This window comes from Polyodon spathula, chromosome 7, assembly GCF_017654505.1.
Source record: "Polyodon spathula isolate WHYD16114869_AA chromosome 7, ASM1765450v1, whole genome shotgun sequence".
NCBI classification, from domain to species: domain Eukaryota; kingdom Metazoa; phylum Chordata; class Actinopteri; order Acipenseriformes; family Polyodontidae; genus Polyodon; species Polyodon spathula.
The window spans coordinates 52,200,423-52,226,634 of record NC_054540.1 but is presented as its reverse complement, the minus strand read 5'-3'; the positions used below and the strand labels follow the sequence as shown (position 1 = coordinate 52,226,634).

The following is a 26,212-nucleotide window of genomic DNA, read 5'->3' as shown; positions in this document are numbered from 1 at the left end:
TGTTTTGCGCAAACCCAACACAATGCATCACCCAAAGAACACCAGCCCTACTGTGAAGCATGGTGGTGGCAGCATCATGTTACAGGGATGTCAGGATAATAGGGAAAATGAATGGCACAAAGTACAGAGAAGTCCTTGAGGAAAACCTGCTGCCCTCTGCAAGAAAGCTAAAACTGGGACAGAATTTCACCTTTCAGCATGACAACAACCCAAAGCACAGCCAAAGCTACACTGGAGTGGCTAAGGAACAAAAAGGTAAATGTCCTTGTATAACCCAGTCAGAACCCCAACCTAAATCCAATCGAAAATTTGTGGCTTGACTTGAAGATTGCTGTCCATCAATGCTCCCCAAGGAACTTGACAGAGCTTGAACAGTTTTGTAAAGAAGAATGGTCAAATATTGTCAAATCTAGGTGTGCAAAGTTGGTAGAGACCTATCCCAACAGACTCACAGCTGTAATTGCTGCCAAAGGTGCTTCCACCAAGTATTAACTCAGGGGGGTGGAGACTTATCCAATTATGATCTTTCAGTTTTGTATTTTTAATATATATATATTTTTTCTCAGTAAAAACTTTTTTTCCCCCTTAACAGCGTGGACTATGGTGCGTAGATAAGTGGGGGAACAAAATTCTAATTTAAATGCATGAAACTCTGAGGCACTGACACAACAAAATGTGAAAAACTATCAAGGGGGTGAGAACGTTCTACAGGCACTGTATATATTTAGATACAGGACACAGCGAAGACGATCAGGGCGTCTTTAAAATCCATGTAAAGTACAGTATTTTCATGGTATTTTGCATTAATTAAGCTTGAGGGAATTCGGAATTAACGAGCTGTGCAACATAATAAACAAATTAAGCAACTCTGACCGTCTTTGCAAAAGCTGCACATCCGACTTCTCACGGTCTCGTCTGTTCAAAACATATTCAATTTAATGTATATTCATTATGTGGGCGTTGCTTAATTTGAAGCTTTACTCTGTAGTCTGTGTAATAGTGTCACGCATTCAGACCGGATTTATAAAAGACGGCGGTGGTTACACTACACAGTTCTTAAGCTAAATTTCTTGCGACGCAGCTAAATTAAGCAAACAGACAAGAAACGTTTTAATTCTCTGCTTCTCGAGGGAGAGTGTGTGCAACAAAATGATACAACGTCCTGGAAGATTCAACTAGTCAGAGCTTGCAAGGTAAGAGATCAGTTCAACGATTGGCTGCAATATCTTTTGTTTAACACATTTGATGGGAACGCCAGTGTATAGATTAAACAGTTTTTGCATATTTATAATAATTTAATAATAATAATAATAATAATAATAATAATAATAATAATAATAATAATAATAATAAATAAATAAATAAATAAATAAATAAATTTGGGTTCCTGTAAAAACTGTACAGCAGACATAGTTCAGCTAGTAGGGTGGTACTATAATAAAATCACAATAGCATTTTTGTATGTGTTCATGTATCCTTATTTTTTACTTAAAAACAAAACAAAACCAAAACTATCAGGAAAATGTGCACAATGCCAGCATACCTCCCTGGGTGTAGTAAGGTGCTACACGAAACCTTTCCTTAAATCTGGTACTCTGACAGGATCGAACACTGTTGGAATAATGTCTGAGTCTACAAGTCCCTGTGCTTCGCCGATTCTAGTGGTACCTTAGATCAGTGGATCTCAACCCTGGTCCTGGGGGAACACTACCCTGCTGGTTTTTGTTCTAACCAAGCACTCAATTACATAATTGAACCCTTAATTGAACTAATAATTTGCCTAATCTGTTTTTTAATTATTTTAAACAGATGGAGATTTCACTGTAGGTATAAAATTGTATAATGAACATTAATTCTTAAACTTTTTATAAGCTATTCTATTTAAAAAGCTCAGATTAGTCAAATTATTAGTTCAATTAAGGGTTCAATTACGTAACTGAGTGCTTGGTTGGAACAAAAACCAGCAGGGCAGTGTTCCCCCGGGACCAGAGTTGAGAAACATTGCCTTAGAAGACAGGAGCAGTGCTGATGCACATTGGCTAGCGAAATATAAAATAAACGCACCATCCGCGACCACTACACTATGCCCAGGATTGAAGATGCAGTGAACTGCTTGATTGGAAGTAAATGGTTTTCCATTTTAGGCCTTAGGTCTTAGGTCTGTATACTACTAGATTCCCATGAGTCAAACTGACAAAAAAAAAACCAACAAAAAAATAAAACTTTCATCTGTCCACTAGGATTCTATGAATTTGAGCAAATGCCACAGGGCATATGTGGAGCCCTTGCGCCTTTCCAAAGAGACATGAAACGAACTGTCAGAGACACCAATCTTCTGGAAGTATAAGTATACCTTGATGATCTGATTATATTTGGACGCATGTTGGAAGAACATGAAGATAGATTGCTTGAAGTGTTACCCATCATTGGACATTGAACCACAGACATTTAAACTATCTACTACTTTGAGGAGGCTGTGTGGTCCAGTGGTTAAAGAAACAGGCTTGTAACCAGGAGGTCCTTGGTTCAAATCCCAGCTCAGCCACTGACACATTGTGTGACCCTCACTTAAGCAAGTCACTTAACCTCCTTGCGCTTTCGGGTGATGCGTTGTTGTAAGAGACTCTGCAACTGATGCATCGTTCACACACCCAAGTCTCATATCTTGTAAAGTGTAGATTGTCATCACTCTGACTACTCAAGAGCACCAAGGTGGTGCCCGCTGGGATATTCATACCTGTATTTAGATATATTAATATCTAAATATTTTCATATATATATATATACACTGATGACTTCAGTGTTATTGTAATTTACTACAGTACATTGACTATTGTTTGGAACAGCTGTCATTCGATCTCCTGGATCTGATTTAGATAAAGGGCTCTCAAATTAAGTCAGTACTAGCAGAAAGACAATATTTAAAATGATGCCTGATTTATAGGACAGCTGGTGGTGAGGTATTTGTATCCAGTTTATCTGATTGATTAGTCTCATCATCCAATCTTCAGATACCAACATAGCTTATGAGTTGGGTACATGACGACAGTTTGCATTTAATTAACTGCCCCAATGTGTGTTGGTGGGTGGATTTTGTAGCAGTCAGACTGACATTTCACATTTCAAAACAGAATGGAGACTACCGAGCAGTCTGATTCAGTGACTGCGGTCCTAATGGACAGGTCATTGCTTGTTATCCGTGAAAGTGAAGTGGAGATTGTGCAGAAGATGAACTTGCTGTATAATTTCAGACCAACAGTAGCAAGATAATTGGTTATATGGCATATCACTTCCCATTTTGGTGTCCTCAGAGCAGCTGGTAAATGTAGTTTATTAAATTGATGCTTTCTAGTGACTGAGATGACTGTTAATGGTAAATCCTCCCAGTATGTTTAGCTTGTGTAATAGAGAGTGCATTTAATGTTCTGCAGCAGCCCTTGCAGTCCTCTACCACCTCACCCTTTTTAACTGGAAAAAAATAGGATTCCAGGTACTGGTATCCACAACTTTCAATGTTATTTACTGTAGCACGACAACTTGATTTTTATGACAACAATTGTTTGTGTACAGTATGTAAAGCATCAGTGTACTGTTAATTGCACCATCATCTCATCGTCTATAACTAAAAAGCATGTAATAGTGCTGAATTCTAATAGAAGCTTAATAAATGCAATTACACTTTTTTTAATGACTTCAATGTTGAAATGAGTTTAGAATCATCTACAAATTATATTACTGGGTGATGTGAAGGATTCTCCCTAGCTATGTACCAATTGACTGATTAGCAGGACTTGACGTTTGTTATACATGACTATTATAGTAAGGTGGTCAGTCAGGGGTAAATTATAACCGCAGTTGTGTAGAAGTCTTAAGACTATCCCTGAAAGACACACCAGTCCTGGCAGTGACCATTGCAGACAATAAACATGGCTTTGTTAGCGAATGTGAACTTTCTTCAGTGCCTAATGATGAAATAGTTAGTGTGTGTTCAATGAGCTGTATCTCTCTGCTTAGCTAGGAAAGACAATTGCCGTGGTGTTCATAGTAAAACAATTCAGAGCAAGTAAAGCTTGTCTATATTTAAGTGTGTTAGTTTAATAAAGGGTAAACATTTATTTTGAGACGCTGTTTGCTCTCATAAGCTGGTCTAGCTGTTATTACTGAGGTTTTTACTAATTCTCTGTTCTTTGCCAGCTATTTTTTTTTTTATAAGATACTCAACAGAGAAGTTTAGAGACAAGAAAAGTTTGTTCAGAATCCCAGTGCAGCCACTTGATAATTTGAGTTTATGAACGGTGTCGGTCAGCTAATTATTGAGAGTCCTGGCCTTTCTGTCCCTTGCACTGCAAGTTAGTTGAATAATAGTCTAAGAAATGCAGAGCTGCACACAAGCCAGCGCAGCTCGTGTAGCCCCCAGCAAAACTATTCAGAAGGATTGCAAATTTCCTGAAGGTGCACTGAATAATTAAAAATATTATAATGTTATTCACAGCTGTATGTACTGTAATAAATTAAAAAAAAAAAAATCAAACTATTGATTTTATATATGCTCAAACTATATATGCTCTTTCTTGCTTTCAGTCTAACATGACTTCCTAATAAGGGGAAAAATGAAAGCAGACTTAAGCTTGGAGAAAAGAAAATATGATTTGTTTAACTCTAAAGGGTGAACCTAACTTTAAAACGGAAGACACTGGCAAGCAAGTCATATCAAAGTGCTGTTATGACATTGGGTGATTTTGACTCCCCCTGTGTGAGTGTAAGCTGATGTTGCTGTTGTTATATACAGTAGATGTAAAAAAAACAAGAAATACCATCCATGTCTAGCACACACTTTGTATATATGGGCTGCTAATGTGTTAGAATAAAATCATCCCCTGTATGTATTCTTGAATATTTAAAAGCAGCATCTTCTTGTTGAAAAAAACATTTTAAAAAAAGAACATTGTTAGTTTTGGATGCCCTCCACCATGTTTACAGTAATATGACAGGTCCCAATTCTGTATATACCAACAGTCTGCATTTCAACCCTCCAAATAGAAAAACAAAAAATCAATATTGGTGCATGGAGAACCACATATGCGTTTAGTCAACCTGCACATGTTGCATAAGATTAAAACCCAGCCATTTGTTTTGTCCCATGCCTGTGCATTTTTGCTATCTCTGACAGCATCATTAAAAATCATTTGAAAAGTGCATTCCTAAAAGGAAATCACATTTAAATTAGGTTTAAACTAAAAATATCCGGTTTTATTGTTACATATGGAGGTAATACCAGCTACTCCACCAAAGAAACTGTAATAGCGCCCCGTTACTTTCCATGGAACAGATATTTCATAGTCAAGTGCATGCTGGATATAATCCTGTACCTTGTTAATGAATCATTTAAACCAAACCAGCGGATGCTATCTTGCTTCTCCTAGCCTGGGGTAGAAGCGGAGGGGTGTGTTCTGTATGCAAATCCCGACTGCTAAATGATTATTCAAAAAATGTCTCACAGAAGAAGAAAGAAAACCTGTCGGATAGCTTTGCATGTCACAGTTCTCTGGATCAACATTTCACTCCTTTCCCAGGCAAGGTCTCCTTTTATTAATTTAGCTTTCTATTTACATAACACAGGATGTGTTGGCTGCTGTGTCGGCTGGCTGTTGTTTGTTTTTGTCTGTTGGTGAAAGCATGCCAAGTATGTTTTTGTGAGTAATTTTAGAGAACAACTCGAGTCACTGGCTATATATTTAATAGAATCGTAATTTCTAACCTGTTCATGGTCCTAGGTTGTAAGTATACTTGTCTATACTTTTCAACCTGGAGGGCTGCTTCTGAAAAGTCTCCTGTAGGCTGAATTTCTGAAATGACGTGTTTTCGCCCCAGTGAGTCTAATATACTGTATATTAACCAAATAAATAAATACATAAATAAAAACCCTAAAGGCCTTAATAGCTTTTTTGTAATGTAGAGAACAAGGTATTCTAATTTCGGCCTCTGCAGTGTGCTGTGCTTATCTCATCATTGCTCCCTTTGGTTTGTTTTCTACACTTCTGTCTTTATAAGTAAACATTCTGTTTGTCTTTTTATATAGTTTTTCATTCATGAAAGTAATATAATCAGACTAACCTTAACTTTATCTACCATTTAACATTAAAAAAAATGTTAAACACTAACAGCACATGCTAATAATATAATATTAGGCATATATATATATATATAGCTCTTAACCTAGGAATACATTTTAATATGGTTCAGCAAAAAAAAACAAACACCCCGGTGTCTCTACCTCCCAGCACAGGAAATTCAGATGTCTAATCACTGATCTACTGAAATGACTTTGCATATGCAATAACCTTATCACAGAAAAAGTATGACTTCGTATCTGCTTTTAGGATCAGTAGATTGGTTCCTTTTATTCTTAGAAACGGAAAACAAATTATGTGAAGCGGGTTGTCACAATATAAATAATTACTTTCAATCTACTTACTTCTCAGTCCCTGACCACCTTCTGGTGCCTCCTCAAGACACACCTGTTGAGACAGCACCTGTAAACCTCACAACTCTCGGCCACACTGGACCATATTTACTATAAGTTTTAACTGCTCTTAGTCAAACTCACTCTTGCTTATAATTTACTGTATTCTTTATTTTGCTCTTACTTGAATTTGATCTTATGGTACTTTCATAACTGCTCTTGTCTGTATTACAGAATTCTGTAATGTGATATTTTATAATGCGATAATTTGTGATGTGATATTTTATAATGCGATACTTTGTACTGTGATATTTTGTAAGAATTGTAAGTCACCATGGATAAGGGTGTCTGCTAATAAACAAACAAATAAATAAATAATAATAACTAGAATTGCCAGGCAGTTTTACAGCTTCCAAGCTCAGTACCAGTTGGAAATTTTGGCAAACTGTAACATTGCAGGAAAAGTGTCAGCAACAGATCAGTTTTATGGAGAAGTTTCAATTCAAAATAATGCATTAGTTCATTATCCCACGACGCTTTATAACTTTAAAGTTAATTATACATTTAACTTTAAGGAGAGCATATATGGGTTCCTATCTGTGTTTTGTAGACACCATTAACCTATCTGCACTTTGTAAGGAGTTATAAGCTAGTTTTTGAAAGGTTTTTAAAGAAATGCGTCAGGTAGCCATATTGGTTTACGTACAAACACCATTTTTGAAAAAGTCAGTTGTATTGACACAGGGTTGATGTTTGTCAATTTTGGAGTTAATCAACTAAACCGTATTCAACTGAAACAATTTTAAATTTAATAACAAAACGTGGGTCTAGTGGCCATCTTGTTTTACAAAAGAACACCATATTTGAATTCCATTGTCCTCAGGATGATGCCTGGCAAGTTAGGAGTTAGTTGGTTAAATGTTTTGCAAACATAAGTAGTTTGAGGTTTGGGCACATTTTGGCAGAAATTGGTGGCAGCCATTTTGATAGTAAAATTTATCGCAGAAATTTCTGCTTCGCAAACTTGAAGCGGGTTTGGTTGCTGATGACATGTGCAAGGTTTCAGATTAATCGGTTCACCGGTTCCCAAGAAGATTTTGAAAGCTGTTTCCAAAAAATGTGTCGGGTCGTCATCTTGGTTGACGCAGGAGCACAATTTTTTTTTTGCACTGCGGTCCATTGAATCAGCTTTTAAAACACTTGGAAGTTAAGGACCATTGATTGGCGCTCAATTGTAAAGGTGATGGAAGGTCAGCTTTTCTTCTTTTGAAAGCAACACAGTAATGAGTGGATTTTTTTTTAAATACCTGCCGACAAATGCTTCTTACTTACCCGGAAAATAAAGTATCTGCACATTTCACTCCAAGTACACAAGGCATTGAGGAGTAAAACACCTTGCAGGCTCCAAACAAGTGTCATATACACCATATCAGCTGTCTAGTCAGAAACCAAATAGTTATGTTTGCGATACATGACATGTTGCAGAACAATTGGGACCTGCCCAACAGTGTAAAGACAAGGCTGGCTGTATATTGAAAGCACTGGATGGTTACATAGGAAGTACAGCTATGGTAAACACTTCTTTGGAAACACACAGCTATTATATGAAGCAGCTGTGTAAGTGTTAGTCAACCACATAATTACCATTTTTATCTTTTTAGTTGTTCCAATACACACTCCCAATAAAACACTATTGTGCTTTTTTAAAAAATGATTGATCTTGATTCTGAGGTTGGAAGTTTCATAAGCTCTTTGAACATTCTGACCTTTCTTATCCTGAAGTAAACAGCTGCTTGTTGAGGATACAATCTCAGTTGTGCTGCGCTTATCATCTGCATCTCCAACTTCGTCTCTACTTGCCGGCAGTCCCTTGATGAGAGTTGGGAGTGGTGACTTAACGGTTCTGGTCAGTTCCTCTTTGAAAGGGTGGTGACTTCCTTCTCCTGTTGAGATGCTCAATCACATCCACATAAATAGCAGCCGAAACATCACTTACAACCCACTTCTGCGATTAACACGTATGTTTTTTTTGGAGATTAATTTTTTTAACGCACGTAAATCACACTCCTGCACAGGATTGAATGAGTGCAGTCATCATTTGAATATAAAATTAGTAACGGAACTGCATTATGTAGCAAAGCACTCAAACTGAAGGACTTGTGAATGGGACTGTCACAAAGACGGCTGTAGTGGGTGACGTCAGACCAGAAACCAGGAAATAAACAACAGAGTGGTGGAGTTTTGGGGAAGCTGAGCGCGCGCTTGCATTCAGCATTTAATGAATGAACAGAAGAGTAAATAAAAAGGTTGTAACAAACAAAAACACAGGACACGGCACTTTCGCCAAATTAAAGAGACAAACAAAATGGACTACACAGACAAACACGGTGAGCTGATATTTTAACTATTATTATTATTATTATTATTATTATTATTATTATTATTATTATTATTATTATTATTATTATTATTATTATTATTATTATTATTATTATTATTACCTCCATCTCCAATCCCGTTCTCCACTCACTGAACGCACAACCCCGAGTGAGTGAAAACATGCTGCTTTTATGCAGCTGTACAGAGACTCGATTGCTAATCAATCATTCAATTGGAGTCGCGGTACAACTGCACGTGAATTAATAAAGTGCAATTCCCCGTGCTTACATATTATTACATTTTACTTGCACGCGAAGTGCTGTGCAATCCCCGTGCCTAAATACAAATATACTTTTTAAACACCTGTGTTACACAGACCCGTTTATATCCCATGTACCAATGACTATACACCAACATTAACACACAACATACAACACAAAATACACACAGGGGCTGGGCACTTTGCCACAGGGATGTTTATTTATTTTTTAAACTTTTTGACGATTCATTGGATAGAAAGAGGGTTACTTGTATCTACTGTCAAGTGAGTTCCAGCATCTCATAATTCATCTAGTCCGTTGTACCATCTGCATGCTAAACATGCTTTCACTTCTCAAAATACACTAGTGGTTTTACTGCTACAAACAACAAAAATACAATAACAAATGAAATCTGTCAGCTTTGACAGAGTACTCTTTTAGCAATTCAGGACCACTGCAAACCCATGAATCAAGCTAAGTACGATACCGACCGCAGATCCGTTAACATTGTAATTACCACATTTATTTTTAAACAATATTATTTACAATTATGGAGGATATAACTGTTACTCAGTGAATGTTTTGTTTTATTTAGGCAATTTCAAGTTATTAATAAAAGATAATTTAAAATTATTATTATTTAAACGGCAGTGAAAAACATCATTCTATGAGTAAAGGAAACTAAAGGAAACCGATCATTGTAAATGCAGTAAGGAGAGTAATAAACTGACTCCATGGTGATTTAGCAGTTGGTTCAAACAATGTAACAACAATGCTGGATTATAAGTAAATATAAAACTATAAAGAGAATCCAGAAATAGGAAAACAGGGTTTTTATGCTGGGTTGTTTTTTGGATGATGATGAGGATGATGAGAATAATAATAGTAATAAATTATATATACATGCAGTGCCTATAGAAAGTCTGCACCCCCTTGAACTTTTTTCACATTTTGTTGTGTCAGTGCCTCAGAGTTTCATGTATTTAAATGAGGATTTTTTCCCACTTATCTACATATCATACTCCACACTGTTAAGGGGGAAAAAGGTTTTATCGAGAAAATATATATATATTAAAAATACAAAACTGAAAGATCATAATTGGATAAGTCTCCACCCCCCTGAGTTAATACTAGGTGGAAGCACCACTGGCAGCAATTAAAGCTGTGAGTCTGTTGGGATGGGTCTCTACCAACTGCACACCTAGATTTGGCAATATTTGACCATTCTTCTTTACAAAACTGTTCAAGCACTGTCAAGTTCCTTGGGGAGCGTTGATGGACAGCACTCTTCAAGTCATGCCACAAATTTTTGATTGGATTTAGGTTGGGGCTCTGGCTAGGCCACTCAAGGACATTTACCTTTTTGTTCCTTAGCCACTGGTGTAGCTTTAGCTTTGTGCTTTGGGTTGTTGTCATGCTGAAAGGTGAAATTCTGTCCCAGCAGAGGGCAGCAGGTTTTCCTCAAGGACTTCTCTGTACTTTGCTCCAATCATTTTCCCTTCTATCCTGACAAGCGCCCCAGTCCCTGCCAATGAGAAACATCCCCATAACATGATGCTGCCACCACCGTGCTTCACACTAGGGATGGTGTTCTTTGAGTGGATGCACTGTGTTGGGTTTGCGCCAAACGTAACACTTTGCATTTAGGCCAAAAAGTTCAATTTTAGTTTCATCAGACCGCAAAACTTTTTGACACACGGCTACATAATCTCCTGAATGTTTTTTTTAATACTTCAAACGGGATTCAATGTGGGCTTTCTTGAGTAATGGCTTCCTTCTTGCCATCCTACCATACAGGCCAGATTTGTGGAGTGCTTGGGATATTGTCACATGCACACTTTGACCAGTCTTGGCCATAAAAGCCTGTAGCTGTTGCAAAGTTGCCATTGGCCTTTGGTAGCCTCTTTGATCAGTCTCCTTGCTCGGTCATCCAGTTTGAAGGACGGCCTGATCTAGGCAGGATCTTGTTGGTGCCATACACCTTCCATTTCTTAATCGTCTTGACTGTGCTTCAATCGATATTCCAGGCCTTTGATATTTTTTATACCCATCCACTGATTTGATCCTTTCAACAACTTTGTCCCAGAGTTTTTTTGAAAGCGTCTTCTTTGCTCATGGTTGAGTCTTTGTTTTGAAATGCAGTACCCAGCAGTGTACCTACAGGAACTGCTGAATTTATCCTGAAATCATGTGAATCACTACAATTTAACACAGGTGGGGGCCATTTAACTTGATGTGTGATTTTGAAGGCGATTGGTTACGCCAGAGCTAATTTAGGATTGCGATTGCAGGGAGGGTGGACACTTATCCAACCAAGCTATTTCAGTTTTTATTTTTAATTAATTTTCTACACATTTCTAGAATTTTTTTGGACTTGGAAGTTGTGGGGTAGGATGTGTAGATAAATGAAAAAAACTATTTTAATGCATTTTAATTCCAGGCTATAAGGCAACAACAGGTGAAAATTTTGAAAGGGGGTATATACTTTCTATAGGCACTGTATATGCTCTGCGGTGTATCATCATTAAAGTGGTATCCACTGTAGTCCAGGGCACTCCAGGTGTGGGGATGCGTTTGTATATAATGAAACTAGTAACTGTTAGAACTCCCATTAAACAGGTCTGATATGAGCTATTATTATTATGCAAGGCTAGTGCATTAAATTCCACACTGTTGGTTACATGGGTCGTGTTGTGGTTGTGGACTGTAAACCGTACTCTACTGTGCGTATTCATAATAAATAATTAAACAAACACAGAAATACTGTATATAAAAACGAGTTAATGAACAAATACATTAAAAAAAAACTATGTATATTATTAAGATATTCACATTTTGAATCATAAAAAGACATGCCGATGTTTATAAAGTTTATTATACTCTCTTATTAAAGCATAGCAGAAACCTCTGACATTTCCAGTACATATAGCAAAAGCTGTCTGTAGTTAACCTGATTAGATACGGCTAAAATATAAATCATGTGACGGAAAGTTTTTTTTTTAAATGATTTATTTATTTACTTATTTTGTTTAGCCTATTAGGCCTACGTTTATAATTACTTAATTAGTGGAGAGCACTTACTGGTGGTTGTTTGTGTTTGCTAACTCCAAGGCTGTTGTTTTGAATGATGAATACAGAATGTTAGTTGCAGATAACCTGCTATGTGTTGTGCTTTTAGGGTTCATAGGTGGTAGTGTGACTGGCTGTTAATGTTGCATTATGCACCAGAAAAAAATATGTTTAAAAAAAAGGTACTACCTCTAGCAGAAGCAATGTCATGTATAATTGACGTTGGGCTTTTTTGACAGTTTATTTTCTTATACTGTTTGAATACATGTCAGCATATGTGGTTAACAATCAGTCTGACACTGTCCCCCCTGCTTCTGTCCCAGGCTAGGAGAATCAACATAGCATCTGTTGGTTTGGTTTAAATGGTTCATTAACAAGGTACAGGATTATATCCAGCAAACATTGGCTAATGAAATAGCTGTTCCATGGAAAATAATGTGGCTCACTCTAGTTTGAGGTCTCTTTTTGGACCTGAGACATTCATGTTTTTTTTTTTTTAATGAGAGGCACAATTTAAAACACCAAACCTAATACGGTTAATTTTGGTTTCTGTCAAACATCAGTCAAGCAGACAAACCAGGTTAGGCAGACAGTGGGGGCTGAAGTGTGATGAACTGCTTAGGAGCTCTGATATTTTACAAGGAAACAATAGGCGTTACAATTACAATATATTTTAGGAATTTATTTAATGATTGTATGTTATATTTTGATGTGGATGTTATAGTTTGTTTTCTATGATTGTCCTAAAGTGCATTTTATAACTTCAGATATTACAACTTTTATCTTCAAGGATGTACTTTAATTGTAGGAAAAATATGGTTCTGGATCTTTTATTTAAAAAAAATGTGTTTTATCTGTTACACTACATAAACAATGACTTAAAATTTTTAAAAAAATAAAAACCCAGTGAAAATGATATATACTTAACACAATAATAATGAAGGAGGCCATAGGCGTGTACCATAGAACTGCAGCAAAATCTTAAGCAGGCTATGGGGAACGCAACATCATTTTAGTATTATTTCAAAATTTGTGAAATATTTTAGGGGGTATTAACTGAAATTGTCTTTATTTTCATTCCACAAAATTGAATTTTCCCTAACAAAATACAATATAATGGAACAACACAAATGTAAGAAAAAAACAGGAATGCAGACAAATAATTTTCTGCATCTCCCCTCTTCTATACACTGCAATACAATCATGAAAAATATATGGACTGTACATCTTGTGGGTATCATCTTCCAGCCCTCTTTATAATAATAGAATTAGACCAAGCAGCCACTCTTACCCACAGAGCTTTGTCATTTGTCATTTCAGATAGGCGCCAGATCTGCTGTTATTACAGTAGATTGCTATTACTGTTCATGTGACTCACTGCTTGATCAGACACTCAGATTAGCCCCTGAACCTGTTTCATTACCTCTGTCTTAACATACTGAACCAACAAAAAAGTTTGCTTTAAAAAATAATTCAAATTCAAGGTTGAAATAAAATACTGTACTGATCTAAAAACAGTGCATTGTCATTGCTATCGCACAATGATATTTTGGCTCCGACAAGGAGGAATTCAGTTCATCTCCACCTCCAGTACATGTGTCACTAACAGTGGAGATGTATATCTGGAATGCGTTTCTCAAGCCTGTCGCAGAAGATTTTGATCAGAAACAGGTTGGAGGATTCACAGGCCATTCCAGTATGTTGTTAGTGTTGCGTCAGGTGTATTGTCCTGCTGGAACAAAAACACTCTTCTGCTGCATGGGGAAGGGTACAATGACGGGCCGAAGCACATAATTGAGGTACGCTGTAACAAAGAGCCCTCGGCTACAGCTTTTATGACCTAATGGAATGACGTTGATCAGTGCTAAATAAATGTGAATCACGTGGTTTATATGTACAATCTAATCACATTCCAGCTACCTATCTGAGGACCTGATTCCCAAATCATCTATGTATTCTGTATGTTAAACCAGTTTTGAGCTGTAATAATGTTGGGGTTTTAATGAGAGTCATAGGCATGGGCTCATCCCATAAGCATCCATTACTCTGAAGCGATTGAGTTTGGCATGTTAACTCTGCATTTGTTTTTTAATTCAAAACAACCAAGCACAGAACAATCCATTCCTTAAACATACTAAAAGGTGGCTGATGGCACGCACAAGCAAGATTAAAGGAATCAACTGTGCTCATTGGGAATGAGTTGAAACAGAATCTAATTGATTGAATCATCGAACTAACTCAAAATTTGTGAAATATTTTGGGGGGGTATTTAACTGAAATTGTCTTTATTTCCACGTAATTGGGAATAAGTTGAAACAGAAACTAATTGATTGAAATAAAGACATTTTTTTTTTTTTGGCATAATTTATATAATTAGGAGCTACTATACATGAAATCTGATTTTCTTATTTAAAATGGGATGTCCTCCAAATAAGATTTACTCACAGGAAAAGCCTTCTGCAATACATTTTTGTCTGTAGAATTAGTAAGGAATTGCTGTTCCAGGAAGGCAGCATTTGCATTGAAATTACGTTTTGGCTATCTATTCTTCTGGGAGTAGGTGTAAATGAGTCAGACGTCTGTCACATTTCCTTTTCTCAAATGAAATTAAGTTGCATCATGCAACAGGCGGGCTTTAATTGTAAATGGCCCATATTTTCTGTTATTCACGTAACGTTAATAAAACATTGACCTTAAGGTTACTAAGAATTAAAATGGAGACCATTATCTATAACTTATTTATTTTTTAATTATCTTGCTTTGCATTATCTTGCTTTGCTAATAGATTCCTGCAATATAGTACTTCATTGCTCGTTAACCTAATGTGTGTGGTGATGCCCCACTTTCTTCTAAGTATTGTGGTGTCTCATTTGCTATGCAGATTTTTCAAAATGGAAAATGTACCCGTGATTTATACCAGAGTTAACATACCTGCTCTTTTTAGAAACAGTGCTACAGCATGATGGGATCTTTAATGTTACATAAAGAGGAAAGGTGCTGTTTGTTAGAATGGATCAAATTGTTATCAAAAGGAAGACACTTTGCAAGTATTTTGACAATATTTTACAGTCTGCTTGTCAAAGGGGATTTGGTCACTAGTTTGTTTCTGTTGTATAATTTTTTTCTTAAAAAATGAGTTTAATATGTGGTGAAGTACCGACCAGGACCAACTCTGTTTATCTTTAAAAGTCTAGTAAAGCAGAGTACTTGCAATTGCCAGTTATAATTTGAGGAAAGCCAGCCAAAAGACCACAAACAGCTACATTTGTAACCTGAAAATAATGTAACATTTTCTGCTGATAACGGGGGAAATGGAAGAGATAAGAATTCTTTATAGGCCCCATATCAGACTGAAGAAACACAAATCTGCACCTTGAGCATAAAAAAAATGTCAAAAAGGTGAAAACAAATGTGCCTCATAAAATTGTCAGATTTAGGTTAAGATTATGAGATTTAGGTTGCTAGTTACAGGATATGTTTTAATTATTGATCTACTTTGCAATACTTTTTTTTTTTTAAATTTGCAATCTTTTTATCTGCTGACTTGAAAATGTCACTACAATGCATTTTGTACTTTTTACATACAAATGTGTATTTGTGGCAGAACTAGATCTAGAACTCTGCCCATGTATATTTATTGTTTGGTGGTGGCTGGCAGGGATGGGGTTAATTCCTCCCTGCCAAAAAAATGTGAGAATGTGGCTGGAGCCTTAATTAGATAATTGTTAATTATTGATTAATTAGGCTCCAGCCACATCCCATAAAAGAAGAGCCCAGGGCTCCATTCAGAGAGAGGAGTTTGGTGAGTGAACTTGTTGTGGGTTTTTAACAGTTCAGTGAAGTCTCTGCCCAGCATGAACAGTTTTTGTATTTTTGTTTAAACTGTTGTTTTGTCCTTGTGCCTTTTTGTTTGTACTTTTGTGTTATGTTTTGTTTATTGAAGTGCGCTTGTACTGCAGTTTCCTGGCTTCTGAGTCTCTTCATTCTCGCTGCTATTCTGTCACAGTATTAACAAAATTAATCAATACAGGGTTTTAAGGTAGCTATTGCTGGCTATTGACGTATAACAAACTTATAGACTGCTGTTTTTGATTAACATGCAATTATGTCAATTTACAGAACAAACCGCTTTGTGATCAACCTGAAAGTATACAAACATGACCATATTAAGTGGCTTTTCACTGTAGAAAAAAAAAAAAAATTGGAACAAGACTGCTGAAAAAGAATGTAGGAGAGGGTGATTTTACTGGAAGAAATTAATGTGTTTTTTTACAGAAATGTTCAATTTGATTGGTAGCCTTCTTCTGTTGAGTGGAAACACTATATTGCCAGATTACCAAGAGTGTAGGTTATTAATCTAAAACAAATAAAAAACCTTGAACATAAGAGTGGCTGGATTGTGGTTTAGTATGACTATTGGGTGGGTTTTTCTTTTCTGAAATAACTACACTAATGGCCCAGATTGCTGGCAAGCAAATAGCTTTTGATAACCAAGCCTATTAACACTAATGCATCTTTAAGATATAAAGGGACATTGTTAATAGACTCATAAATCTACTATCTTTAATAGTTCAAGAGGGGTAAGGTCTAAAAGTTCATGTGATCTGTGGTCAATTTGCCTCAACATTTCACAAACAAATTTATGTCAAAAACCTATAAGCAATCAAATTTGGGATGGTTTCTCATTTTAATGGAGGTAACAGGGAACAGGTACTATATTCTAAAAACACAGAGGTGACATTGTAATATTTCTGTATTCACAATTCCAGTCCTGTCGACATGACAAGAGAAAATGGACAAGGCTTTGGGAATTATTTTCCAGTGAGAAATAGAAGAACTTGAATGTTGTCAATATATACATAGGACTCTTTCCTAGTTTTATTTCAAAGGGGTTTGCTTTTCCCCAAAACGTTCTCTTCCACTATTATCCAAGAAGAGCTTCCTGTCATACTGTTGGCTCTGTGTCCAGTTTTAGCTACTTTACAGGGAAGCTGTTCTGATGTCACTGCCTGGAACCAGAATCAAAGGTGCATGTTCCAACTTGTTTAGCATTTACAGTAAACCACAACCCCCTTGGGCTCCATATCACAGAATAGGAAGTCTCACTAAAATCAAGGTTATTATATTTACAAAAGTTAGAGTTGTCAATGTGAAGAACTTTGTGTAAAACATTACATGACATATATACATTGTGGGTCTGGGATTATTGTGAAAACTTCAACGGTACTGTATATATATACTGTATATTGTTTTTCTGCTTTGATCTTATTTTGTTTAAAAAATGATGCACAAAATGTAATTCCCCTTGGAAGTGATGAAGCATAAATGGTTATGTTTATGACTCCTACAGTCAGGGAATCATGCTTAAGATACATTCTTCATATTAAAGATACTCATCACAAAATACAGGCTCCTTTAATGTACTCTGACACTTTCTTTTTCTCCCCCTAATTACTGACATGAATAATCTTTAAAATGGGGGTGATGAGGGGGTGGATACATGTCTTATAAGGAGTAACATTTTTGGAACCCAGAACCAATAATATGCAAATACTCTTTAAAAAAATAACTGAATTAATGATTCCCCGTGTACCACAGATTTAATGTTTTTCTTCCCCAAGGAGCAGGAGCAGAAGTATTTCAGGTCTTTGGTCTAAATGCCTGCAGGCAGAGTGTTTCAGTTGACGAGCATGCACAAGAAACACTTAATACATCATCTCGTTTGCTATTGCAGAGGTTTAAAGGGCTGGAGAAGGAAAGTACAGGTAAATAAATAACTGACATTACTTTTCTATTACATTAATGGTAAACCTACAACAATGGTGTGTTACAAAAAGTTTAATAAATAAAGAAATCACATTTTAACTGTTATTGTGAGCTACTTTCTAATCTTTTTTTTTTTCAAATAAAAATTAATACTTTTTTTTATTCATGTTGAACCTTCTCAACCTTTTTACTTCACAACAGACAGCCTGAGCCAATGAGAAAACTCAACTCAATCAGCAAGAAAAGTGTTTTTAAAGTAGCTTTCTGGAGGACAATCTAAAAATATTATATGTTTAGCTGTAAAGGAAGACATGTTGATAGGAGGCTAACTGGTGCTGTATAAGAGGTACAGACAACACTGGCAACTATGTAACAGGCATTAACACCTCTTACTCAAATCCCCTACTGTTTTTTTTTTTGTTGTTTTTTTTTTTAATCCACTAGGGGTGATACAATGACCCCAGCAGAATGGAGTCTAAATCTCCATGTAGAGAGTCCAGGTCTTAGATCTTGAGGAGTTTGTTAAGGTTTTTGAGAAACACAAGAATGTCAAGATTTTGAAAAAAACAGTTTGTAATTGTCATTGATAACCATATTGTGACAATGTGCAATCAAGGGAAGCCCTTTCTTTCTATTTAAGAAATACATGTGTCCTATTTGCCCCCCTAGTTTGGTTAGCCTCGCTAGGCCATGGAAGTACAAACAGTACATGATTCATCTGACCATATCACATTTCTCCACTGCCTAGTAGTCCATTGCCTGTGCTCTCTGCACCACTGGACTCGCAGTCGTGCATTGCTAACTATGGTATCCCGCTCTGTGGAGTTCTCGGCATACCGTTTTTGATGAAACTGACTGCTTGCGCCTCAGGTTGAAATTTGTAGTCTGTTGATCTGCAATTGCTCGTGTGTTTTGCCTTGCACTTCTAATTAATGCACGGATATCATGATCCTGGAGTATGTGCTTCCGCCCACTGTTGCCCTTTGCTGATGATGTCGTTCCCTTGGAGTTCCATGCTGACGTCACCTTAGACACCTTTGTGAAACATCAGCAAGTTGAGCTGTCTTGGTCACTGAAGCTCCTGCCAAACGCGCCCCAACAATCACCCCTCTTTCAAAGTCACTGAGGTCTCCTCTTGCACCCATGCTAGCCATAATTATAGCAACCAGGCCTGTCCAGCCTTTTTACACATGACCCTAAGCATGCTGGGATGTTATTTGCTTAATTAACGCATGAGCCACACGTGTGTGGAAGCCCTTTCTTTCAATGTAGTTGGTGTCCCTCATTTGCCCAGGTGTTTCCATTTTTTTGTCCACTACTGACAGACAGCTGATATCCATCACACCTTTCTTCTTAAAGGCATACAGCCTCTATAAATGAGCCCCCAATATCTTGCAAGTACATATTGTTACAATAACACAACAAATGGAATACGTTTTTTTTTTTTTTTTTTTTTTGGTGCACATTATATATATATATATATATATATATATATATATATATATATATATATATAATATATAATATACTATATATCACCTTACAGTACAATATACGACAAAAAATTGACTGAATGATAATACCCGAAAATAATCGTAATATTTTTTAAATATATTTTTTAATTATTTTCATTCATTGTCACTATTTTTGTTTTGAAAATAATTGGGATTTTTTTTACAGTCATTTTTAGCCGCTCGAAGTTCTTAACATAGAAAACCCTCCCCTTCAACACTCTGATTGGTTAAATGTTGTGTCAAGCTGTAACACAGCTGTCTTGTGGTTCCAAAAAAAATTTCACGCAGCAATGCGCAACTGATCTGGTCTGCTAGAAGCACAATCAATCCTTATTGTTAAAGGCACGGTAGCATCTGCAAGTCAGGCGGATAGGGTTTTTCCAGCCGGGTGGCGACAGTCACTTTTCAAAAGGCCTGGAGAGAACCCTGACACACAGTAGCTCTTGAGCCTCTTAAAAAGTAAACAAACCAGGTTTGCTACTATGGTATGTGGAATGTAATAAACGAGAAAAAAATAAGTAAAATGCAGTAACAACTTTATGTACTATTTTGGGAATGAACAAAACAGCGTTTAACTTGAACTGCTATTCGGCATCCTTTGTTTTGCAGTTAATTCACTTGGGTAATATAAGGCCTGGGATACTCCTGGGGTATTTTTCTACTTCATGTTTTACATACTGTAAGGTCTTGCTGTAAAATTAAAGGCACACACACACAGGGGCCACGCCCCCTGCCCCTGCTGCCATGCTGTCTCTGCCTGCGTTCTGAGCAATATAATGGATTTTATTACTTTTTGTTAGTAATAATAGTTTGTTTTATTACGTTTTGTTTTGTTTTATTAATATTTAAATTAAGAGCAAATATCTGAACATGAAAATACTGTGTTCGTTCCAGCACTATATATATATATATATATATATATATATATATATATATATATATATATATATATATATGCGGCGGATTCGGATATATCGCGGTCCTGGAGTTGGCTCCCCATTTTTACAGTCTAACTGCGCATGCTTTAGCTGCAAAGTACATAGCATATATATATATATATACAGTGCCTTGCAAAAGTATTCAGACCCCTGACCAATTCTCTCATATTACTGAATTACAAATGGTACATTGATTCGATTTTTTTTTTTAAACCACTTAAACACAAAATCAGTTATTGGTAAGTGACATTGGTTTTATGTTGGAAAATATTTTTAAGAAAAATAAAAAACTGAAATATGTTGCTTGCATAAGTATACAACCCCCACACATTAATATTTGGTAGAACCACCTTTCGCTGCAATAACAGCTTTAAGTCTTTTGGGGTAAGTATGTACCAGCTTTGCACACAGTGTCGGAGTGATTTTGGCCCATTCTTCTTGGCAGATTCGCTCCAGGTTGTTCAGGTTGGTTGTACGACGCTTGTGGACCGCAATTTTCAAATAGTGCCACAGATTCTCAATGGGATTGAGATCAGGATTTGACTGGGCCACTGTAGGATATTCACTTTCTTATTTTAAGCCACTCCAATGTTGCTTTGGCATTGTGCTTGGGATCACAGGCTGAAGCAGATTCTCTTGCAGTATTTTCCTGTATTTTGCTCCATCCATTCTTCCTTCAATTGTAACAAGGTGCCCAGTCCCTGCTGATGAGAAGCATCCCTACAGCATGATGCTGCCACCACCATACTTCACTGTAGGGATGGTGTGTCTTGAGGCATGGCCAGCGTTAGGTTTGCGCCACACATAGCGCTTTGAGTTTTGGCCAAAAAGCTCTATCTTGGTCTCATCTGACCATAAATCCTTTTCCCACATCGCAGCTGGGTCACTCTCATGCTTTCTGGCAAACTCCAGACATGCTTCAGATGGTACTTTTTGAGTAACGGCTTCTTTCTTGCCACCCTCACATACAGGCCAGTGTTATAAAGAGCTCTTGATATGGTTGACTGGTGCACCATTACTCCACTCCCAGCCACTGAACTCTGTAGCTCCTTCAAAGTGATTGTTGGCCTCTCTGTGGCTTCTCTCACAAGTCTCCTTGTTTGAGCGCTGAGTTTTGAGGGACGGCCTTTTCTTGGCAGTGCCTGGGTGGTGGATGCAGCTTTCACTTCCTGATTATCTATCCAACTATGCTCACTGGGATATCAAAACATTTGGATATTATTTTGTACCCTTTCCCTAATCTATGCATTTGTATTACTTTATCTCTAACTTCTGTAGAATGCTCTTTGGTCTTCATTTTCCTTCAGATTCACAGCCTTAACACTGATCCTTCAACAGTGGGGTTTTTATCCAGAAAATGTGACAGCAACTTTAGTGGTTCACAAAAGGAGGCCAATGGTAAGGTTATTGTGTCCTCGTTAGGGCAATTTCTTTCATCGGTGCAAACTGGGAGCTTCCACAGCACAGGGGTTGAATACTTATGCAAGCAAGATATTTCAGTTTTTTTTATTTTTCTTAAAAATATTTCCCAACATAAAACCAATGTCACCTTACAATAATTGATTCTGAGTTTCAGTGTTTAAAAATAAAATATCAAACAGAACGAAATTTCAATGTACCATTTGTAATTCGGTAATATGAGAGAATTGGTCAGGGGTCTGAATACTTTTGCAAAGCACTGTGTGTGTGTGTGTGTGTGTATATATATATATATATATATATATATATATATATATATATATATATATATATATATGCATTATATATATATATCTATATATATTATATATTCCGTAAAGTGAATATTAATTACAATCAAAATAACTGTTACATATATATATATATATATATATATATATATATATATATATATATATATATATATATATATATATATATATACATATAAAACAATTAAAAACAAAGCATTAATATTATAGTGTTATCATATACACACATTTCACAACAACACAAAGCAAATTAAATATCTACTTGCTGAAGTGGTTTTTATTTTAGCTGACGAGGTGTTCACTTGTGGCAGCAATGCACTAACAAAAGTCACAGCGCAGTGATGTCAGCTCCCTAGCAACAAGCTTCCTATGTTGGGAATGGTTTCTTTCAATGCAGCAGGTTTGTGCATGTGGCCCGCCCCTTTATGTTTATTAGTGTTTTATGTTGTATGTTGGTGTTTATGTATAAAATACACATTATATAAATAAGGGTTACGAGCACAAGTTTTTAAAATGTATATTTGTATTTAGGCATGAGGATTGCACAGCACTGCACGTGTAGGTAAAATGTAATATGTGAGCACGGGAAATTACACATATTTAATTCACATGCCATTGTACCGAGACTCCAATTGAATGATTGATTATCAATCGAGTCTCTGTAGAGCTGCATAAAAGCAGCATATTTTCACTCACTCGGGTTGTGTGTTTGGGAAATGGAGAACGGGTGAGAGAGGAGAGTTAATTTAAAAATATAAGCAATTGCTACAGCACTTGTTTGTTCGGTTCGTCCACGTCCATTTTCTGTTTTGTTTGGCCAACGTTCCCTTTATTTTCAGTTGTTTGTCTTGTTTAAATCTTTTGTTTGTTTATTATTTAATAAATCACTCAGGTCTCAGGTTCACTGCCATTACCTGTTTTGGTTTCTGTGTTCTTCCGGGTCTGTCGTCACCACTAGTGTCATCCTGATCACAGTGCATTTGAGAAAGGAGAGGAAGACTTGTGAAATTAATTGGATACTTAAGTTGATGAGAAGCAATTACCCTCCACGTACAAATTAAAATAGTATATATAAAAAATGAGAAAGAACGGGTTGCGTAGAGACCCTAACGCCCTCCAATAAAACGAGGGAGCAGGAGCAGCCTAGTTTCCTACTGTAACCCTCAAGCAACCACGCCATAGCAATTGTGAAGTGTCTTTCCACTTGGGCCTCAGTAAAACAACCCAAAAACAGAACACAAAACAGACTATTTTAGCAGGGAACCTCTCCCAATGTGTGAACATAATTGTGTGTTCCCTGGTCAGTGTGACGGATTGTTTGCCTCATTTGTTTAATCAAATCCTACTGGTCAGATGCTCAACCAGCACTTACCTCCATGGTTCAGTAGCTTGGTAAAATACAGTGCTTAGTTAGATAGCAGGAGTGGGGATCTCTTGACTGCATTACTTATTTTAACAGATGCTACATGCTATTCAAATGATAAAAACAAACATTACCAGCGCCAGAGAATGTGCTTGTGGGTGGTTTGTGAAATAACTCCCCAGTGCTGAAACAAGAGTGAAAGGTTTAACCTAAAGGAAATGTCACTTAAAAGCAGATAAGTGCCCATGCTTCTTCATTCTGCTTTCAGCTTCAACTTATATGTGTTCTAGATAAAGTAACTGGATGTGTAAAGTAAAAAGTAAAATAAAAAATGTTAAAAGCAGCAGGTCTGTTTAAAGATAAGTATGTTATTGGAGAGAGGTCTGACCATGTTGCCCCATGGAGTGGGCAGATTGTGACGTAGTCTTCTGCTTTTAAAAATGATGTCAAAAATAACACGCAGGCCTACCAAATATGTCTGTATATGTGTGTGTGTGTGTCCTGCAATCATATTTCTTATATTATTCTTTAGCTTTGACACATACTGCACTGGAAATACTGTAGTATGGAAAGGCTTACAATGAAAATGTGATATAGACATTCATTTTGAAGAATAATTAATCAGTAAATTCATTATCCTTTTCTTTTCTTTAAGGAGTCTGTTCCAGTGGCTGTTTCAGTGCCAAGATGTCAGGTGTAAACTTTTCAGACAACAACAGCATCTGCCCATCAATTGATGACTTCCGTAACAAGATCTACTCCACTGTCTACTCCCTGATTACCGTCTTCGGCTTTGTAGGAAATGGCTTTGCTCTGTATGTCCTCATCAAGACCTTCCGAAAGAGATCTACCTTCCACATCTACATGCTGAACCTGGCCGTCTCTGACCTGCTGTGTTGCCTAACTCTACCCTTGCGTGTTGTCTACTATGTAAACAGGGGCCACTGGTCCTTTGGTGACTTCCTGTGCCGCGTCAGTTCCTACACCCTCTACGTTAACCTCTACTGCAGCATCTTCTTTATGATGGCAATGAGCTGCACCCGCTTCATAGCTATCGTATTCCCAGTGCAGAACCTGAAGCTGGTGAGTGAGAGGAAGGCCAGCATCATCTGTGCGTGCATCTGGATCTTTATCTGCACGACCAGCTCCCCGTTCCTTATGACTGGCACTAAGGAAGAAGGAAACAAAACCAAGTGCTTTGAGCCTCCTAGTGGTAATGACACCCATAAACTGGTGATCCTCAACTACTTTTCCCTGGTGGTGGGGTTCAGCATCCCCTTCTTGGTCATCCTGATCTGTTACACAGGGATGATCTGGACCCTGATGGTCAACTCAGGCAGCATGAAGAAGCAAAGGAACATGCAGTCAAAGGCCATCCGAATGATCTGCATTGTCATGGCAGCCTTCCTCATCAGCTTCATGCCCTACCACATCCAGCGCACCTTGCACCTGCATTTCCTGATGAAGAAAGGAAGCTCCTGCGATGATATTGTCTACATGCAGAAGTCGGTGGTTATCACCCTATGCCTGGCCGCTGGCAACTCTTGCTTTGACCCCATGCTCTACTTCTTCTCCGGAGACAACTTCCGTCGGAGGCTCTCCAGTTTCCAGAAGCCCTCTGTCAGCACAAATTTCACAGAGAAGAAGAAGAAGAAGAAGACCTGCACTGTCAATGAAATAAACGTGGAGAGCCACAAACGAGAGGAAGAGTCATTAAGGGGCAATGATGAGAAGGTGGTTATTGCTGGTGACTAGCCTTTCTCCTCAGTGGAGAAACAGGATGTCTAGTAGCACGTTACATAAGTAATGGGAAGATGTTTTTTTCCTCTTTAGGACTATGGTTGGGTTTTTTTTTTTTTTTTTTTTACTGTGAATAATTTAGGAGGGGTGGTCTAAAAAATAAACTTGGAATAGGATAACCTAGGTAGTGGCATGTCTGACTTGTCAGACATGCTGAATGTAATCAAAGGAATTGTGGCTACGTTCCAGTGATGAGGGACTTCGAAAGGACGTTATTGCTCAGGATTTGAATACCTAGTCCAGTCTACTCTATAACTTGTTGGGTGTGTCATTTCGCCTTTAATCCCATTTGGAATAAGAAGCACCCACACTTTGAACCAGGTGAGGACTGCTCAGTTAAGTAATTTAAATTAGCAGCCCTGAACACAACCTGCCGCAGATTGTAACCTAGTTGTAAGCCTTGATAAATCATGGGTGAATGGTGCAAGTGAGTTGGGTTGGGGCTGCTAAATCACTCACATGGTTGGAATTCACAGAATTCTGCGCAGCCCAATCCATTTACTTTCCATTTGCTGTGACTGTTAGACTCACCACTGATTAAACCTGTTGCAGATGTAAATGTACTGCTTTGTAATGAACAAGTCAATCCCAAAAGCTGCAAGAAGATCATTTTAGTGTTTTTTTTCCCTCTTTTTGTGTTGTTTTTAAAAAAATAAAAAAAAAATATATATATATATATATATATATATATATATATATATATATATATATATATATATATATATATATATATATGTTTTGTTATTTTTTTAAGCAGTACTAATATGTGGTCAGACTTGGCAGATTTAATTGAAGGAGCCAGCTATACAAAATTGTTTAGAATGATCCCAGCACTTTGATCATGACTGTAATAGTGAATCTGTATTGAAGACATCAGTGGGATTGCTGGACCTTGGTGGGCTTGCCTTTTGATGCAAAAAATGTGAAGTC

At 37.0% G+C, this 26,212-nt stretch overlaps 1 protein-coding gene across 3 annotated transcripts; it reads left to right on the top strand.

Annotated features, from left to right (window-relative positions):
• Positions 1–1,029: 1,029 nt before the first annotated feature.
• Positions 1,030–25,899, top strand: LOC121318759 (cysteinyl leukotriene receptor 1-like). Of its 3 annotated transcripts, XM_041255785.1 has the most exons (3): positions 1,030–1,193; positions 17,793–17,936; positions 24,138–25,899. In XM_041255785.1, exon 3 carries the CDS (start codon positions 24,170–24,172, stop codon positions 25,235–25,237), a length of 1,068 nt encoding a protein of 355 aa, XP_041111719.1. In that variant the 5' UTR covers positions 1,030–1,193; positions 17,793–17,936; positions 24,138–24,169; the 3' UTR covers positions 25,238–25,899. The 3 variants fall into 3 exon arrangements, with proteins under 3 accessions (XP_041111719.1, XP_041111717.1, XP_041111716.1); XM_041255783.1 differs by lacking the exon at positions 17,793–17,936; XM_041255782.1 differs by lacking the exons at positions 1,030–1,193; positions 17,793–17,936 and adding an exon at positions 8,819–8,850.
• Positions 25,900–26,212: the final 313 nt, after the last annotated feature.

What these genes read in the sequence shown, in the direction of transcription:
- LOC121318759 (XM_041255782.1), top strand. Translation starts at nt 8,829, where the DNA reads ATGGACTACACAGACAAACACG. An exon ending in GGACTACACAGACAAACACG is followed by an intron (nt 8,851 to 24,137) that starts GTGAGCTGATAT and finishes CTTTTCTTTAAG; the next exon opens with GAGTCTGTTCCAGTGGCTGT.